The 21,338-nt window shown below is 32.9% G+C and overlaps 1 protein-coding gene across 3 annotated transcripts in view; it reads right to left on the reverse strand.

Annotated features, from left to right (window-relative positions):
* Positions 1-21,338, reverse strand: part of LOC110094460 (callose synthase 10) — a 97,476-nt gene that overhangs the window by 63,997 nt on the left and 12,141 nt on the right. For all 3 annotated transcript variants that reach the window (XM_020819708.2, XM_020819706.2, XM_020819709.2), the window contains 6 exons: positions 20,752-20,862; positions 20,086-20,211; positions 17,452-17,541; positions 13,480-13,577; positions 13,292-13,409; positions 4,690-4,818 (listed from right to left, as the gene is read on the reverse strand). In XM_020819708.2, coding sequence (XP_020675367.1) covers positions 4,690-4,818; positions 13,292-13,409; positions 13,480-13,577; positions 17,452-17,541; positions 20,086-20,211; positions 20,752-20,862 — 672 coding nt within the window. The remainder of the gene's footprint in view (positions 1-4,689; positions 4,819-13,291; positions 13,410-13,479; positions 13,578-17,451; positions 17,542-20,085; positions 20,212-20,751; positions 20,863-21,338) is intronic.

Below are 21,338 nucleotides of genomic sequence, written 5' to 3' on the forward strand. Positions count from 1 at the left end.
ATAGTAGGCTCCATGATTAGTTGACTATAATGAGGCGAGCAAGCACCCTCTTAAAAAAAAAAAGAACCTTCCAGCAGTTGAGATGATGAGTATCATTGATAACGTTCTACCACAAATAGCAGTGAGAAACTTCTGCTGAATTAGGTTTCAAAGACCCTCAAAGGCGAGTTCTCCTTATGGGGCCACAGGGTACAAATTCACCTGCTATGACCAATCGAGTACCGGCTGAATACCTGAAAAAGCAAATATATGAAATGGCCTTTATTTGCATAACAAGAACCATTGTCAAATCACAATTATATTACATTCAGAACACCGTGAGATTTCTCAAATGTCCAATATATTTAACTCCAACACAAGAACCAAAAATCAGTCACATCAATGTTAGCACACTGTTAAAACAATCACATTCCTTAGACATTATCATTCAAGTAGTCAACAACAACAACATCAACATCAAGCCCTTATCCCACTATGTGGGATCGGCTACATGAATCTTTTTTCTCCATTGTGCCCTGTTAAGAGTCAAATTCTCATTTAAATCTAATAAAGAAAAGTCATTTTTAATATTTTCTAACCAAGTATTTTTAGGTCAACCTCTACCTTTCTTAACATAAGCCAAATCTAATACATCTACTCTCCTAAATGAGTAATTATAAGGTCGGCATTGTATGTGAACAAAACATCTAAGGCCACTCTCTCTAATCTTACCTGCCATAGGTGCTACTCCAACTTTTTCACGGATATGCTCATTTTAAATTCTCTCTCTTAGAGTAAAGCCACTCATCCATCTAAACATTATCATCTCTGCAACATTGAACAAAATTTTATGCTTCTCTTTTAATGGACAAAATTTTGTGCCATTAAGCATTGCAAGTCCGACCACCATCTTATAAAATTTTCCCTAAAGTTTGAGGTGTACTTTTCTATCACACAACAGGCTCGATGCATTCCTCCACTTCAACCATCCAATTTGAATTCTAATATTAATATCCCCATCTAATTCACCATCACTCTAAGAAATAGACCAAAGATATCTAAAATATGTACTCTTATTAATAACTTCATCGCCCAAAGTCAAAAACTCTCCACTAGATCCATTACTACTAAAATTATACTCCATGTATTGAATTTAGATCTACTCAAACAAAAATCTTAGACTCTAAGGTTGACCTTCATAATTCAAGTTTACCTTCAACTCCCTATCTAGTCTTATCAACAAGAAGAATATCATCAACAAAAAACATATACCAGGGTACATCCTCTTACAAATATCTAATAAGCACATCCATGACTAAAGCAAAAAGATGTGGGCTTAAAATTGATTCTTTATATAATCCAACTAAAATAGGAAAAAATTTGGCCAAATCACCTTGTGTTTGACACAAGTAACAGCTCCTACATGCATATCCTTAATAACTTGAATATAAACATTATTAACCCCTACATTTTCTATAACTCTCCATAGCATTTCTCTTTGAACTTTATCACATACTTTCTCTAAATCAATATATATAATTTATAGATCCCCTTATTCTCTCTATACTTCTCCTTCAAACCTCACAATATATGTATAACTTCAACAGTAGACCTACCAGGCATGCATCCAAATTGATTTTGAAAAATATTAGTATCACGACACAGTCTATGCTCCATAACTCTCTCCCAGAGTTTTAAAACATGGCACATTAACTTAATTCCTCTATAATTTGTAAAATCATGTGCATCACATTTATTCTTAAAAATAGAAATCAACACACTCATTCTTCATTCATCTGGCATCATTTTAGTCTTCAAAATAATATTAAAAATTTTATTAAGCAAAGAAATTCTTTCATCACCTAAGTATTTTCACACCTCTATGGGAATATCATCAGGTCCAACATTTTTTTCACACCTCATTTTCTTTAAAGCCTCTCTAACTTTAGTTTTATTAATACACCGATAAAAATAAAAATCTTTATTTTCATGAGGGCTAAGATCAGTAAAGTCAATCGTTTTCTCACAATCTTCATTGAAAAGTTTAGCAAAATATCTCATCCACCTTAGTTTAAAATTTTCTTCAAATAAAAGCACTTTTCGATTTTCATCTTTAGTGCACTTGAATTAAATCTTTGTTGCTCCTATCACTTTGTTTAGCTAACTTATACATATATCTTTTGCCTCTTTAGTGTCTAATATATTATATAAATCATTAAAAACTAAACTCCTTGCATTACATATTGCTTCTTAGACTCCTTACAGACCTCTTTATACTTTTTCCAATTGTCAGAGTTTTTACATCTAAATCCATTTTTAGAACAAATCTTCTTATTTTATATCTCTTCTTGCATATTTTGAATCCACTACCAACTATTTTTACTATTTGGAGCTTTTTCCTTTGATATTTCAAGCACATCCTTTGCAATATTCTTAATATCACTAGCTACTTTTCTCACATAAAATTAGCTTCCTCATGCACAAAAAAAATCTTAAGATCTCTAATCTTACTTTCAAAAATATTTTATTTGTGTTCTTTAAATACCCTCATCTAATCCTAGAACAATGTTTTACTTTATTTTTCATATTTTATCCCTTCATCTTAAAGTCTTAAACTAATAAATTATACTGGCACAAAAACATTCACTCAGAATAACTTTACAATTTTTATAATCTAAACGATCTATTTTTCTTATAAGAAAACAATCAATCTGAATTTTACTATATCCATTCTTATAAGTGATGAGATGCTTCTCTTTTCTTAAAAAAAGATATTAGCAATTACAAAAACAAAAGCTAAATCAAAATATAATAAAGTCTTACCACCATCATTGGTCATTCCAAACTCTAGCCATCATGTATGCTTTTAAAATCTACTACTCTACCAACATGTCCATTTAAAATTAATCTAATAAAAACTATTTCTTCAAGAGAAATCTTTTGTATTAATTTTTAAATCATTCCAAAATTTTAATTTTGAACACAAATCCAAAACTATTTGAGCAGTCTAAGCACTTATAATAATTATAATCTTAGCATCAACAATAATCTTCAAAGTTATAATTTTTTCTCTAATTCTATCAATTGTTACAACATTATCGTTCAATTTGTGATCTATAATCACATTTACATCATTTCTAGTACGACTTCTACCAGAATACCAAAATTTAAATCATAAACTATCAATCTCCAACCCATTCAGTTTCATAAATGCATAGAATATTTATATGCCTATGTACTATAATATCTACTAATTTCATCAATTTTCTTGTAAGGGAATCTACATTCCAAGATCATATCCTAATTCTATTTTCATAGACTGGCTTCTTTGCCCACATCCGCACCCTTGTTTATTTAACACTACACTCGGACGTCGATGCACTGCACCCAGGTGCACACTTCTCATTGTATTCAGGTCATACAGTGCGTCGCTTTCAAAGAAGGCCCGAGCATTAACATAAAGTATTAAAGAATTCATGTCATGATTATTCGACATGTTTTACGCAATGTTTAAAATTGCGTATTCGGGTATTGAGGCGTTTTTCATTCGTGAGGCGAAGCGTAAGCCTCAAAATCAAAAGATTGCGTAAACATAAAATGATAATTTTTTTTATATGCTAATGAGTGAATAATATAAAACATAAAAAAGCATAAGATATGAAGTGAAATCAAAATATCCCAATAATAAGACAACATGAAATATATTTCAACTCAAAACTCTATCTTTCCCAAACACCAGTATTCTTTTCATTAACATATAATTCAAATTTTCAAAAATAAATAGCAATGACATATCACATAAGAACTCAAAAATCATCAGCACTGTCATCACTAAGGGGTTCTTCATTTGAATCATCATTATGTTGAACTGTTCTCTCCCCTTCCTCCTCTCCTATAGAGTCCAATGTCGGGCATTTACTTTAAGATTTATCTAAGTTTTAATATATATGGCGTGAGGCGTAAGCCTCATGCCAATGAGGCGAGGCAGGCCTCAACCAAGTTGAGGCGCAAGCCTCATACAAAGAACTCGAGGCGTAAATATCGAGGCGTTTTTTACTTGAATTGCGCAAAGGCGAGCCTCATATTGCGCAATTTTAAACCATGGTTTTACGCTGGTTGTTGACTATCTAACATAGCCATCCACTTTTCTCATCCAGGGCTTGGGACCTGGCAACGGCATTTAAGTAGTCAAGGAACCAACAAAAATTTCATGTGTTCGCTGCACATGATAAAGGTTGAATTATTATCCCCCGCAAAACATCTTTAATTATAACGAAATCATGAAACCCATTCAGTAAGAGTTTATAAAAAAACACATTAAAGCATGTGGATGTAATTACCATCTATACACTTGCATATGAATATCAAAAAAGCAGAAGAACAGCGATTGTAAAGACAGACAGATGATTATAGTATTGAAAGCATACTTTCATCATTGAGTTTTCAAAATATCATCATACAAAATGAAATTAACAAAATTCTTATATTCAATAAATTATTTGATTTAAGATATAAGAGTAAAGTGCATAACTGAAATAGATGAAATAATGAACAATCCTAAGGAATATAGTTTATGCCACATGAAATATAAATTAACAGTACGTTATATTATACAGCAGTTAGCCTAAAGACAGGAAACTAATACTAAATATTAAATGGTGTGAAAAACGAGTATTGAAATTTGATTTTATACTTGTAAGGATCACTTACAGCATCAAGAGTATCATATATAGGAGTGATAATTTCTTTAAGGTATGATACAAAATTATCACTACTGGTACAGCTTTTTGCATGAGCAGCTTCTGGTTGGTCTAATATCGCATCCAACTCTTTTGCCATCTGCAAAAGGGCATTTACGAAACAAAGTATTCTAAGGATGATCGGAACCAACAAAGCAGGGAGCTAAATCAGAAACAATATGTCAAGGAACAAAAGCGGAAATCAGATCTAGGATGGACTTCATATTTTTTTTAAATCATTCTCCCTGTACCCTGAAAAGAATTGGGGCAATATCATTGCTCAAATAGGACCACATAAAATAAAAGGAACACAAATTTCAGATGTCATAACAATGAAAAACTAAGCCGCAACCAAGTTGAAACTGGCTAGTTTTCAAGCCTATGTAGACCTATTAATATTTTTGGAGAAGTTTTCAAGTATTTTAGTTTGATTTGTTTTATTAAATTACATTATCTTCTTTTAGATAATATTATGCTCGACTTTGATTTAATATAGGATTAAATTTAAATTATGTGATTATATCCTTATTACCCTATTTTTTTAATAAATAAGGATAAATGGCACACCCCCCTCCCCCCTCTCCCACCTACTCCCATACTCCACAAATATCCCTCTCTCATACCGAGAGCCCTCACCTACACCAAATCTTCCATAAAGGGATAAGAGAAAATGTTAAGATAAAAAGAGGGAGACTAGGGGTGTAAATGAGTCAAGTCAAGCTCGAGTCATCCCTTAGCTAAGCTTGAGCTTGATTAATTAATCAAGTTTGAGCTTCATTCTATGATTTTCAAGTAGGCTTACGAACCAGCTCATTTATTATTGAAGAGAAGATCATTCGTATTCAAACAATTATTATAAAAATATCATAAAATATAAGAAATTAAATGAAAAATAATAAAAAAATCATTTTAAATAAGATGACAATTTTAAACATTTTTTACAACTTTATACTAAAACTATTTAATTCTAATACATTTTAATTGTATTTTCTATTAATATTTTCAAACGAGTGGACTCGCGAGCTGCCGAGTCAAGTCAGGGTTGATTCAAGATGGCTCATTAGCCATCGAGCTCAGCTCATTGCCATATAACGAGTCGGGCCCAAACCGACTAATGAGTTTGCTTCACTCAATTACACTCTTATGAGAGAAATTGCAAAGCAAGCAAAGAATTTTTTTTTTTTAGTTCATGATTCATAAGTATGCAACTCTAGCAAAAACTTACCAGAATTTTGTCAAATTTTAACAATTGCATCTTTACCGAACTCATTTTAGGAAAAATAATATAATGAAAGCTAATCCTTGACAAAATGCATGATGACAACGTCCTAAGAATAACACTCATAATTGAAGAAAACGATATCAAGACAATCAACAACACGAACTCCACTTTATGACTGTCACTCTACCTAGGATCAAATTGACCACTGTCCTCTCATTACAATTTCCAATTCTATCAACTTCAACAGAAATAAAGAAGATAATCCATTCCTTTGAAAATTATAAAACTAGAGGTACAGATTATTTCCTGCATTTTGACAAATCCTGCCGTCATTTCATCCTATGTATAAAAGGTTCAAGTTTTGAAGGGTTCAAAAAGTAGGATATGAGATTTGCAATTTACACCGTAGAGTATCACAAATGACCTAGGGTTTCGTTTAAATATTATTAATGGTATTTAGCATATATTCAAAAGTTTTGATAGGTGAAATATATGACAAAAATTGAACTTTTATTTAGCAATTGCTCTCTCTTAGCTAGAGAAAATACCTATCAATGTTGATACAACTCACAAGATCAAAGACTTAAGAAATGGTGATAAACCAAAAACATTTATATGGAGAAAATAATTTTTCTTTGCTTGGGATTACAATATAATATGTAGATATTTAGATATAGATGTAAATTATATTATATAAATAAGACATTAGTGTGGAATTGGAGGAAAGGAGTGACTTCAAGCAAAATGGAGTAAACTTCTTTTTTAACAATTTTTTATTATTTATTATTTTAAAGTTAAATCATTCACTCTTTCTAAAAAGAGTACAAAAGAATAACGGAGAGGAGAGGGTTCCATTTTGAAATGGATATCTACTCTTATTTAATGGCTATTAAAAACCAAATGTCTCTAGCATTGTCAACAATGAATAGTCTATACTGGTATGGATATAAATATAAATTACAATAGATCAACAAAAGATTGGAACAAAGTTCAAGCAAAATAGTTACCTATTTCAAAATGGTGTTCCACTATTTCATGGCTTGGTTGGTAATTGGTGGAAAACACATTTTATTTTCTTAAAAGAACAAAAAAAAACTATAAATTTTGAGAGGACTGGAGTTTAAATTGGAGCTCTTAGCTTGTTTCATGGCTTTAGAAACCAAACTTTCTTAGTTAATTAATATCAATATATAAATAATGATTTAGATCGCATTAAATAGACAAATACTCAGAAGTAAATTTCAGGAATTGGACTTAACTGAGAAGCATTCTCCTTTGTTTAATGCATTTATTAGAATTTAATAGAAGACTATATCTTTTCTTCGAAAGAATGAAGTATTTGGAAGGTTCCAATATAAAATGAAGCTCTCCGCATAATTTAAGACTTACAGAAGTTAATTTTCTCTCATTTGTTCATTAACATTAATTATATAGTTGTGCTCAATGTATGTCAAATTATATGAAAATGGAAGAAACTCGAATACAAAGTTTTCAAGACAAATGATGAATAACAGCATAATACTGCATTTAAGAATCACAGAACACGAACTTCAAAGATCATGGTCAAAGAAAAAAATTATCTAAATACAGATGATTGCAAATAGGTGGATCAAAGATGCATTTAACTGCCTAATTGTGATTGTAACGAAAGAGGAGCATAAAGAACATCAGAAAAGTGAAGGCCTCACTTATTTCTTTCAAATTAAACCTCAAAATTTTGATCATTCTAGATGCCAAATTCCATCTTGAATTATGTTTAATAAGTGAATACTCTAGATCACCAAGGAAAGAGGGAGAGCAACCATCTATGAAGCTCCACTAAGGCCAATGTCACATAGCAATAAAGTGTACTTAAATCGCAAGCTCACAACAAATGGTTGCATGTCACACCGCTTCTTGGCATCGCATCATAGCATTGTGCGCTTGGCTCCTACTTAAAAGTGAAATCTTGATTCAAATTTCATGGCTCGGTATAGTAACATAATAACTAGTTATGATCCGTTACTTTTGCTTACTGTTTCTCATAGGCCTTAAGTCATTACTCATCAGTTTTTCATTCACTTCCATTGAATCTAGTCATCTCTTGGTGGTTCCCCTCACGCTAACTCCCCCGCTAGCTGTTGTGTACTTTTCTATTAATTATAGTTGTTGGCATTATGATGAGGACATCGAAGATCAACGGCTACGATCGTGTCTATTTATTTTCATGTATTTTATTTGTTATTTGTACTTCTCCATTTATACCCTCACTTGAGGGCTTTGTTTTATGTTTGCCCTAGGGGCAATTGTGTCTTTTTTTATTTTCCTTCATGTATTGGCTATTTAAGCCCTCCCCTTCCTCTTGGAAAGGGATGATGATTATTGAATGAAATTTGTCATTCCATCTTTGGAAAGTTCTTAAATCAATTCTTTTGAATTTCAAATTCAAATGGATTTGTTTAATTACTTTCCTAATCCTAAATTTACAGTTAGGCAAGCATGACACCTCATCCCCACATTCCCTCTTGCCCATTAATGTCGCCGGCCCCTTCATTGGGCTTCCCATTAATTGCCCAATTAATCCCCCTCCCTATTTTGAAATTCAAACCTTAATTTCAAGATAATTCCCTCCATTCTCACTTAAAAACTGAAATTCCTTTCAGTTTTCCCAAACCCTACCCCCTCATAAATGCCGTCGGCCCCCCTCTTGGCTCTCTCCATTGAATGAGCATTAATCATCCTCTTTATTTGGATCTTAAGATTCAAATACCTATTCAAATTAATCTGAAATAAATTCAAGTTTCCGTTTGGAAGGTTTCTCCCTAATATCACTCTTCCCTAGTCCGTGATCTACCGAGGAATTTTCTGCCTTCACCCAGCAGCTAGCCCACAGTCCAGAGATCCCTGTTTTGCTGTCCAGGAATATCCCGCCAGCCCCTGTTCCTTCAGAACTGAGAAATCAGTAATTTCATCCCGCTGATCTGCCGATTGAATAGTCCCCATTGCAGCCCAGAGATTTCCAGCAAATTTCCTTTGCTGTCCAACAATTGGGGAGCTCCCGTTTGATGTCCAGGAGTGCCCAAATCAACAAGAAAACTATCCAAGAATACCTCCTTGCTGCTGTCCAGTTGCTGTCCAGAATTTTGGAGCCCAGAAAACTGCTATCCAGCATCCTTGAGAACCAAAATTGCTGTCCGGAATCTGCTCCAGGCCACCTACTTCCGATCCAACCAACAAAGCACCACCGGAACGTTGTATAACTTCATTCCTTGGGTGAAACTCTTCTCCTAACGCTCTTATCTTCCTAGTATAACTTCATTCCTTGGGTCAATTATTCGCCGCTAGAACCTAGTAATATGAAGAGTTGTGTGAGGGATCTTTCATAGATTAAACTTATTGTTAGTATTGGAATTTATTGTTGGAACGATCCATGTATGCAATATCGGATTAAGTTGGCTATCTTTTGAACTTAACTTTTATTCATGTGATTTAACCTAAGCTAAGTGTCATTTAATATTTATCTTATCGTTCAATTCCGCATAAGATATTACTTATTATCACCTCTAAATCTAAGCGTGCAAATTTTTCTTAAGCAAATCACTTTCGCATGGATTGTTTCACATCACATTAGTAGCTTCTTGTTCATAAACTTCTTCGCAAGAATGCTTCTCAGTACCTCATCTTCACAGAAATTCTCATTTCACATTGTTTTTGCCTTTACATCTCTATTTGTTCACTCGTTCTCACGAGGATATTCCTGATTTTAAAATATTCTTGCATCATTTCATTATTCATGTCATTTATATTCTTTTTTATTTCAAATGGACAAAAATAATAATTAAATGTGTCATTATGATTACTAAAACAATATTATCCTGTGGTTTAAATTTGGTTAATTTTAATAACTATTTATGCATATAATATTTGTATGTATGATATACAACATATAAACACTAATTAACAAAAATATATTTCGCTCTGAGCATAGAACATTGAACCGAAAAAAGAAAGCCTAATGCATCCCACTGTGCTTAGCGTTTTAAAAATGCTGATGTTATTTAGATGACTTCAGCAATTTAATCTTGGTTGACTTTAATTTTCTTAAGAGCATTTATATTGGGTTTAAACAATTAACTAAGACGAGTGTGATTAGTCCCAGACTATTAAATGTGCCTAATTTGGTCTATTAAGTCTTCAAGATTGATACAATATAAAAACACCTTTAGAATCCAGCAGAAACTTCTGATGAATTCAGGGACTAATTTGAATAAATTTTAAAGAGTTAAGCAAATTCAGTAAGTTGGGACTAAAATAGACTCTCAAAATAAGTCTAGGGATATATTTGAGCATTTTCTCAATTTCAATGAAGAGATACAAACTCAACATATCTATGATAAATAGAGATGTGTCACAACTTTGATGGAGTAATAAAGATGTCTACCAATAAGTGGAAGAGATGATTGAGAAGAGGGTATATACCAAGGAATAATAAAATGATTATCTCATACAACTCTCTAAAACTCTCAAAGGGGAACAAATATTAAAGGGAAGATCAAAATCCCTAGGAAGAGAACAATTACATGATTCAATACATTGCTCAATGGATACAGATATTTATAGGACTAGCCTCACTTAAACAATAACATAATAGCCCTAATATTTATTTAAATAAATTAAAATCTCTATTAAGGAGATAACTATTCATAAATAAAAAAATAACTCATAGACAACTTTTATCTATAGTAGTTTATCAATGTCGTCAACAATTTGACAGTCACTAGCGATAATCAATAAGAATCTCTTCATTTAGATGATTACGTATCGATATTCTAATTCTTTTGGGAATAGATTGCATTAGTGTCTACAAAATTTATTATACTATTTTGCTAGCTAAATTTGCAAATACACTATATTGTATGTAGCATGAATATTCAAAACATGTGCCAACTATATGATGTGAAACATAAAGCAGTTGTAGGAATTGCATGGGAATTATAAAAGTTAACAAGCCTGCTGATTAAAACTTAATGTTTCACAAGATTAAATTCTAGGATGTCTCGGTTAAATATCTTATAATAGCATACAGTTACAATAAAGAGCAGGGAGAAATTAAATTAAGAACAAAAAAATATTAAATGCTTAATTTGTCAATCACAAGAATCCACCAGTTAATAATTAGAATGGTCGCCTTGAGTTTCCCTCACGCATACTCATGGGTATTTTAGCGGAAGAATAATTTATACAATACTAACAACGCCACCACAAGACAAAAGGCACTTACAGTATTGTTCAATGAAGAGTTATTTGGAGAGGAGATAGCGAGTGGGTGTTGGAGGATTTACCACTGAACGGGAAGTTGATGCTCGTCGATGGCGGTTGTCAAGGAAAAGAAGATCCGATCGATGTAGTCTTCGACGGTGTGGTCGATCTCAAAATTGATGTCGAAGAAGGGCGACCTATGAACATCCTCTCGTCCTTGAGGATCGAAGACGAATCCATGATCATGCTCGGAGTCAGCCATCCATGGAGAGTGAAAGTTCCTCCAATTTCTAGAGGGGGCTAGGGTGGTCGGCGGCTTGTATGGAGAAAGAGGAGAGGGGGGTTCAAGAGAGGCTATGAGAATTTGGGAATTAACTCCAACAATTATTGTAATTAATTCGTGGAGTTAATGAGAAGAGAGAGAGGAGGGATTCAAATTTTAAGAGAGATGGAGGGGCGGCTAGTCCTTAGAAAGGAGGATTTGATTGTGGCTCAATTAGGAAGGGGCTATAAATGGAGAGAGAGAGGGGGGGGAGAAATAGAGGGGCGGCCCAATGATTGGGTGGGGGCGCTTGTTTAGAGGAATTGAATGACTTCTACAATGGGAACTTTAAATTAGGAAATGATTAAAGGGTCTTTCAAAATTTAAAATTCAAATTAAATTAATGGATGGAGCTTTCATAATTAATTCAAAATAGGAGGGAAAATTTCAATTTCAAATTGATTTGAAATTAAAAAAGAGGGGGGGGTTTGGGGCCGGCGGCTAAGGTTTGAGGCTAGGGAGGCCGGCGGCTATGGGAGGGTAAAGAGCATGGGGTTAGGTGGGTGGAGGGCTAGCGGGTTGGGCTTAGGGCAGGCAGTTGGGTGGAGAGAGGTGGTGGCCGACGGCCTGAAGAGGTGGGAGATGGTGACCGATGGTAAGGAGGGAAAAGAGAGGGTGGTCGACGGTTTGGAAGGAGGTGGAGGAGTGGATCGTGAGCCCGGACTCCTCCTGCGACTGGTAGGAGTTGCTTTTGCCCTCACCTAGGGACTTCTCCTCTCTCTAGAGCTCTCAACCCTCATGAAAACAAGAATGCAAAAATTTCTCATTAATCATCATCCTTTTATAACAGCAAAGGCCTCCATATATAGGCCTCAAAATAAAAGAGACTCAAAGACTAAAACGCCCTCACTACAACACAAACTAATCCCGCATAGGGGTACGATGGTAAAGGATAAAACATAAGCATAAGAAATACATAAAATCCATCATAAATAAAGACTACTAATCGTAGCCTTTGATCTCCGATTCCTCCTATTATAAACGTGTCAGAATCTCCTGCCGATGTCCTCATCACTATAGGCTTAAAAGAATTTAATAGGTGGCTTAGATTATCATCCTTTAGAAAGGTATTATTTCCAATATTCCACTTGCAGCATTAACTTTACTTTTATTTTAATTGTGAATGTAAATTTAGTGCAATTTCATGTGCAACTCAGGAATCTAGCATATTTATAAAAATAAAACTCAAGTGATTTCATTATAGTAATACCAAAAGTTTTGAAGAGTTCAACAAAACTATCAAAACTTTTTTTCTCAATTATTTATTAAAAACCAAGGGATTTGGTTGTCAACATACAAATGCAGGCATTTGCTGGTACATTTTCAGTATATGGGGGTGAATTTTGTAGATAAGAAATATTTTGATGGCCCAAATATAAATCTCTCTAAATTTTACTACGAATTTATGATGCCAAAAAATAGCATTTCATAATATGCATCATAATGAATAATTTATTTGCTTTCATAAAAAAATAATTTAAATTACTTTGTTTATAGCATGCTGGACGGATTTGTTTGGGTAAATAGGAAATCAAACATGTAACTCGAAATATGATGTATGTATAAAACAAATGAATTTATAATTGCATTAGACTCTTAGCTACAGTTCATTGAAGTTGCAATTTTATTTTTCAAGCTATCGCAATTCCCAACAGGGTCTTAAAATGTAGCATCTTGGCAAAAGCAAACAGCCCCGCTACTTATGTCAGCAATTAGTAACAGCGAAGTAATTTAGATGCTACTTTCTTTAAACAAGTAAATATGCATAGAGAAGGCTCGCATAATACTCACATGGTGAAAAATGTAGCAAAGGCATTCAGGGATAAAACGCACATTGGCAGCCTCACCCCAGATAAGAAAGTACAAAGAAATCAAAATAATCTTTCTGCTTTTATTAATTGCTTCGAAGCTGCAAAATGAGTATCAGGGGAATCAGTACGAAATTGTACGATTTCACAACAAAAAACATGTCAACTTGCCTATTCCAAGCAATCCGCACGCCAACATATCTACACCATTTGATGTAATTGTCCAATACCTTTAAAAAAACTTCATTGATAGCCTTTTCATCAATTTTCTGCAAGCCATAAAAAAATAATAATAACAAAATTGTATCGTATTGTGATTAGCTACAGCTAAGTGAATGGATAGTAACATCCGGTAAAGTTCCAAGTAAACCATGAGCCATGGAGTACACTTGGAAAAGGATAAATTGAAGAGTGCGTTGACTTTCAAATTTTCTTCATTGTGAATGCAACACAATCAATGGATCTACTGATACATTGCTTTAACCATATATCCTCATTAAAGTTCCGCTACACTTCATTTAAATGAAAACATAAACAAAACCAAAATCATTAAGATGAAAATTAGGATAGCCATCATAGTTTAAAAGTTGTCACTATACGTGAAGAACTCAGTTGAATGAGATATGCCCTAGCGAAGCTTGATTGGATTGCTATCAAGCTAAACATATGCTTAAGCTCAAGCTAAATGAGGTTCAAGAAACCATGTTCAAGGCCAGCTCACTATTGTTAAGCCAACCAAGCCAAACACAAATATCGATCAAAATAGAAGTTGAGATGGTGATCATCAATGCATCTAAAGTTTATGAAAAACGGTTAGATAAAATGATTGGTCCATGATTCTCAATGCATCGTCTTTCAAAGAACATGAATTTAATGGAGGTATCGCCAAGCTAATAAAAGCATATATGATGATCTCAATTGATGAAATCATGATATAAATGAGTGTATTATAATTTATTCTACAAGCCGTCTTGTCCTCGTAATGCTAAATGCAAGCTAAATGGAAGATTGTATTAATATGAAAAACGATGAACTTAAGCCAGGTATTCTAGAAGCAATCTTATCTTCTACAACTGGAGAACCAATCTTCTATAACTTAAGTAAATATTTGAATTATGATTAGATAATTATTAAAATGTATGAAACAGAATTTAGAATTGGTTGTAGACTGTGGATAAATGACTATTCTCCAGAATAAATCATGTACTGATGAAACTAAATCCATCAATTTTCTGGCCAAGGAAAATAATTTATTAGTCTCCTATAAAGATAAAAATCTCTTATTTGTGGTAAAATATATGATAGACAAAACATTATTTTCTCTTCTTCAGGACAAGTTCTTCATGTTTGGTAATGCTCCACTATATTGTGACATAAGTCACTGCAGCAACACAGTTCAAGGCACCTTAGGCAAGAGAAATCAATGCTTTTTCCTGCAGTTTTCCAACTCCAGCAATGGATTTCCCATTTTTTGTATACCTCAGATTGCAGACTTTGAACTGTAGAGTTGTGGTCACCGTAGGAGGGTGCAAATGCAATGTTGGGGCTTGTGGTCAACAAAATCAAACTTACAGAAAATGATGAAATTACAAGGATTATATGACGTTCTACTCCAACTTTTGCTAGCTTAAAAAATTTTGATGAAGATCCTTTCCCTGTTTTTTATATTTTTTTCATTGATTTTTTTAATATATAAATAGCTTTCATAGTAGATCTTATTAGCACGAAACCAAATAAATTCTCCAAAATTGGCACTTCTATAAATCAATGTTCCATTACTCTTTTCCAAATCTTCATTATAGGACTTGCAAGTTTGATTCCATCATAATTAGCACAATCTTGAACATCTATTTTATTCAAAAACATTAATAGAAAAATACTTCTCTAAACATCTATCAGCTTTTAAGTCCTAAAAAGAATTTAACCAAATCATAGATTTTTAAGATAAACATACCTTTTCCTTCTTAAAATAATAATTTGAACCCACCATCACCCACCCAAAGATCATCACCCCAAAATTTCCTCCTAATATGGTATGAATGTAGGGTTCAAAATCATTCTGATCAAGGTAGTCCTTCAATGAAGTCCATAATCAAAATCAACAAGAATATCATCACCGACAAAAGAAAAATTTACCAAAGGATGTCCAACCACCTCAGGCGTATGAAAAGAGATCAAAATATTCTTATAATTGGAAACTAAACTCCCATCTTTAACAGAACGCCCATTCTTCCAACCACCTTCCAAACCATAAGTAGATTTTCAAGACCAAAGCAAGCCTAAGTCTTATGGTCATGTATTTTACTACATTCAAAATAAACTAGGAGACTTTCAAACAACACTTTCTGCAAAAAAAAACATTATTATCTGCTCCAACCCAAAAAAATTTATCAAAATCCACCACAACATTCATTTCAACAAGCATCCTAGTTGTTGAAAATCTAGAATATAAAGAAATAGTTCCACCAACATTAAGATGCTTAATAAAAATGGATTTAAAGAATAAATAAGTATGGATAATCAAAATAACTTTAATTTCTTCAACAAAGTTCCAAACAGGAATTATTAAAGATTCCATCTCGTCAAAATAAGAAGTATGCTGGAGTAATCTTAACATGAAGTCATTAAAATGATAAGTTTTTTGAGAGAAAAGATGGGAGTAAAATTCTTCAAGCAGCAACCTAATCGAGATTCATTGGAAATTCATGTGACCAAAATTGCAAGAATCAAGCAATTAAAGTAAAGAAAAGTTCTTCAAATCATCAATTTTAGAGTGACCAAATAAGAACTTCCACCCAAGAGAAAACTCAAAAGGTTTCGCTAAAACATCAACCTCTTCATCATATGACAAAATCACAAGATGACCTACAGTACGCATGATTCAGGAAAAAACATTACTCTCGGTATAAAAATATAGTCTATTTATAATTTGATGTCACCACTTTTAAAAGTAATCATTGTTCATCCCCTTCTCTTCTTTTGTCATTAGTGGTTGGGCATGAATTTTTTACCAGATCTCATATAATCTCATTCTTTTCTAGAATAAATTGTGGGGCTCGTGATCTTTAATTATATTATCCTATATTTCTATTATAAGTTCAAAATATGCTTTTAACCATTTTCAAATATCAGTTATATAATAATAATTATTTTAGCATTAATAGACTGCTTTCATGCAAAAGCATCTAGTGTGTTGCTTCGAATGATCACCAAAAATTGTCTTGCATGTTGGAGCTGCATCAGCAACACCAAGCTCCAGAATGCCCTACATGTCTGACAAGTATTTAATTTCTAAATAATACAGCAGGTTTCTTAAAATCTTCCCTATTTTCCATTTACCATTAGCATTTTCAACATGTGGAAGCACAAGTTGCATGCTGGTTCTCATCCAGTCCTACACCATAAATTCTTAATGGAACATTAATCCTAAATGACAGTTGAAGACCTGTTAAGTAAGATTTGCCTAAAAATTTGGCTTCATAACAAAAGGATAACTTTCATATGGGAAATTCCCTTTCATCACATCAATGCAAAACTCTACTACTGTATCATGTATATGCTATATAGACAAATTGTTCAAAGAATAACTGTTCCAATTTGATTTTAACTCTCAACATTTTTTAGAGAAGGAGAAACTAAAAGATGACACCTTTTTTTAGAGACAAATTTAGAAAAAATCTATTCCACTTAATACAAATGACAGTAATCTCACGTAAAAAATTAATAGATGATTCTGACACAAAAAAATTAAGATTTAATTAAGAATGAATGTGGACTTTACTATATTAGCTCCAATATATGGGCAGAAAATATGCTTATGATATATTAGCACAAGCATGCCCAAATGTTTGGATGGACAGATGTGTTATTAACGAAAAGACATAACAGCAACAGACTAAATAGCTGGAAATCAGATTCTAAATGAAACATTACATCATAAAACAGGAAAGAGATTAAAACCACCAATAAAAATTTCATTGAAGTATCATAACAAAAAAATACAATAACAATATCAAGCCTTTATTCCACTAATGTGGGATCAGCTTTAAAAAAAAAAGCTGCAACCAAGAAAGATGCATTAAGGCGAGTTAAAAACTCATTAGCAGTTGCACTGCTAATATCTTATAATGATGCATCACTTACAGGTTCCACATCAGTTGGCAAACCTAGACGAGATTGAGCATTTGCTATGGTAAGAACTACATTTTCACGTTGGTTGCGAACATTGTCCCTCTGCCAATATAAAACATTACATTCATGAGATGTTTGACAACTAAAATGAATGGGTAAAAAAATTTGATTGTTCATATTGCAAATCCATATAACATAAATTGTGTCACTTTCTCATCAACCTAGTAGTCCACGAACCACATTACTTGTTCAATGCTGATTATTCTAAATGTTTCAACTGCTGAGTTGAGCTGGCATGCAGCTCCTTTGTTCAGATCAATTTGATTCTAAGGGCACATAAGGACCATAATACAAGAAAGCGGCATGTTTAGATATTTAAGAGCATGTGGGATATTTAAGGATCGATTGATATACAGTTGCAAATTAAAACAGGTTTCTTTTTAGAGCAGTCTGCAACATGTAATCCTATATATGTCACACCAAGGTCCCAGGAGCCCAAATGCTTATATTTGTGATTGCATGAAAAAAATTTCTTCTTTCTTCTCATCTAAAGGTTTGCCTAAGGGTCAGAATAGGCATACAATTCAAGAGATTGACCACATGGATGTTGACTACGTGGTGATCAAGCTTAAAGATCATGCTCCTTTAACACAAACCTAAAATCAATGATCAAATCAAGACTCACAGAGATGCAGGAAGGTAATTAAGTAATGATAAAAGGCCAAGGTTCTAGTTAGGTTTCTTAGATTACCTTTTCTAGAAAACTTGATAGAATTGGTTTAGGCTTAAGTAATGTTTAGGATTTCTCATTGGTTTTCAATGATCATCTTTTTCAATGGATTTATCATTCAATCATGATTTGACTATATTTTAGCATTTATCATAAATATGAGTTTTAAAAAATGTGTCTCTGAATTAACCAAAATCAACCTTTACATACATGCTTAAGCTTGACCTGAAGTTGACTTAACAGTAAAAATGTTTTTCTTAAAGAAACCCCCGGAGCTGATTATCATAGCATGTTGCATAGGTGTTCCAAGTTTTAAAGTAGTACACTTGTGATCATATGCCAAAATTTCAAAACATTAAAACTACATTTAGACTGATTTAATTATTAAGACTAAACATACTATTTTTCAATTAAAAGTCCCTTGAAACATGTTTAGAGTACACCCATTGCATTGACTTCTAGATTACACGTGAGGCAATTTAACCACTGCCCCAAGTTCACCCTCTTGGAACATGTTTCCTTGAGTTTCAAAGAACATGTTTAGTATGTCATATTGCTCATGTATAACAAGTTTCATATTATTTTGGCATGTTTATGCTTTCCAACTCCTTTATGACTTCTTTTTACCCTCAGTTTACCTATTTAAAATTCTGATAAAAAAAATAAACAAAAGTGACTTTCAGCTATATTTCTCTTCAACGTCATTAACATACCATAGTATTTCAATTTTTCAAGTTTCATGTTTTTCAAAATTGAATTTATATTTTTAAGAATATTTTTAAATAGAGATTCTGAAACAGTTGAATTTGCTGGAATGCTATAAGCCAACTCAAACACTATTAAAGCTATGCAAGTCAAAAACAAAATCAACTTGAATAATTTAAAGCATAAAGTGGAGCTCAAAATAATTGAGTCGAGTAAAAAACATGTCTGCCACCCCGCCGACTAGCTGTTTCTATTGATTTAAATTTTTCATTTTCGTTCTAGCAGTAAAATTTAACAACCACTAATTGTGAATGATTGTGGGGTTTTCTTTTTTATATTGTGGCTGTGCTAACTTAAGCATGTCAGCATGATATTGTAGTTTGGGTGGAATAAGCTGGTTCTATTGACTTTGATTTTAATTTTCATTCTAGCAGTTAAATTTGACAACCACTAATTGTGAATGATTGTGGGGTTTTCTTTTTTATATTGTGGTTGTATTAACTTAAGCATGATATTGTAGTTTGGGTGGAATAGCATTTAGTCATGATGATAATTAAACTTCAAATCTTATAATATTACTTTCACATCATATTATTTATGATGTGCTACAATAATTTAGAAGAATTGGAATTGCTTAAGAAAATCTTAAGTGTGAGGTTTACACACCAATTTAACAAACCCTACCCCTCCTTTATGCAGGACCAAAGGATCAGAGAATCTTATATAAATTTGGCGAATACCAAGATGAAGATTTTGATTGGCTCGTCAAATTTGGAGAATAGTTCTTCTAAGGATACCTAAATACTGTACTCCAAGAATTCAGAAGATGATACTCAAATTAGGAGTTTACACCAGAATCACTAAACAATGAAGTAAATATTTTCAAAGAATATGTCAGCAAGAAAGCCAATAGGAGACGAGATGTGACAATCATACAACAAAAAGGTCACAAACTTATTTTAATTAAATATCTTTTAAGGAAAATTTGTTATGTTATAACAGAAGAAGCAATTGAATATGAAGTCAAGGGCAACACTCCTTGTAATTGGAATCGTGAGAAGGAAAAGAGTGGCAGGTAAGTAGAACATCTTTGACATTTATCTGAATTAGAATATCAAGGTACCCGCCTAACATGTCTAGCATATCATTAACCAGAAAAATAAAATCAATACAATTAACTTCTGAAGTTTTGATCCACGACAAAAACAAACCTGAAATCCAAAAACAAACTCCAAGAGATCAAACATATCCATACTTCTAAGCACAGCGGCCTTAAATTCAGCAGGAATCCTTGGTAAATCTGAGGAATATCCAATTGCAGATATTGCAGCTTTTACCTGAAAAATTTATAATAAGTCATAATCCCATGTATTTCTTAAAAAAATAACTGCTCATGACTGAAACAGGACGAATGAGGGAACAATAAATGAGTCAAACATCACCAGACTATCTTGAATTTCAAAATGCACTCTATTCAATTGATATAAAGCATGCCAAGAACTAAGCAAATGACCAAGAGAACAAATAGAATGCGACATCAGCAGAATATCCTGAGGTTCATAATGCACTTTATTCAATTGATAAAAAAGCATCAGCAAACTCTTTTAAGCCAACCGTGACACCAGCAAATTTAACTAATAGAGGCAGGGACACAAACTAAATGAAGGTCCCTGATATATTTGGATTATATTCATTGCACAATGTTGTTTTTAGTTCATGTGCTAGATAATAATCAACTAAATCCAGACAGCAGAGATACATTAGCATAACCAATAGCATATTAGACCAGTAGTAAATAAAAGCATATTCTTCCAAAGATAGCATCTTTCCTTGAATACAAATCAAAATGCAGAAATTAGCAAAACAATAAGACATACTTCGAAGAAAAAACCAATGGCATTGGTTACAGAGGGAGAATCAAGAGGGACAATGTTGTATGGTGTAAGGTCTTCACCAAGTGCGGCATCAGATTTCTTTATCCTTTTAACCTGTAATAGAACATGTAAGTAGGCAATCAAATCTAATGAATTCAGCTGCCTAATATAGAAGCATTCGTTAGACGGTAATAATAACATGGATACAATATCAAAAGCACGCTATAGAACTAAGCTAACTAAGGGACCTTGAACCTAATCATCAACTCTAAAACGATCAAGTTAATATTACCAAAGCATAGCATCACATTGCAAACACACGCACAACTATTGGAACTTTATCATATGCTTTTTCTAAATCAATAAATATCATATGTAGATCCTCCTTATTTCCTCTATATTTTTCCATCAAACCTCTGAATAAATGTATGGCTTCCATAGTCGACCTACCCGGCATAAATCCAAATTGATTTTGAGAAACATTAGTATCACGCCGCAACCTATGCTCTATAATACTCGCAAACACACGCACAACTCATACACAAAAATAAATGCATAAATATACACCTATATAAAAACAAATATCATAG

Source organism: Dendrobium catenatum, unplaced genomic scaffold (assembly GCF_001605985.2).
Source record: "Dendrobium catenatum unplaced genomic scaffold, ASM160598v2 fragScaff_scaffold_629, whole genome shotgun sequence".
In the NCBI taxonomy this organism is placed as follows: Eukaryota; Viridiplantae; Streptophyta; class Magnoliopsida; order Asparagales; family Orchidaceae; genus Dendrobium; species Dendrobium catenatum.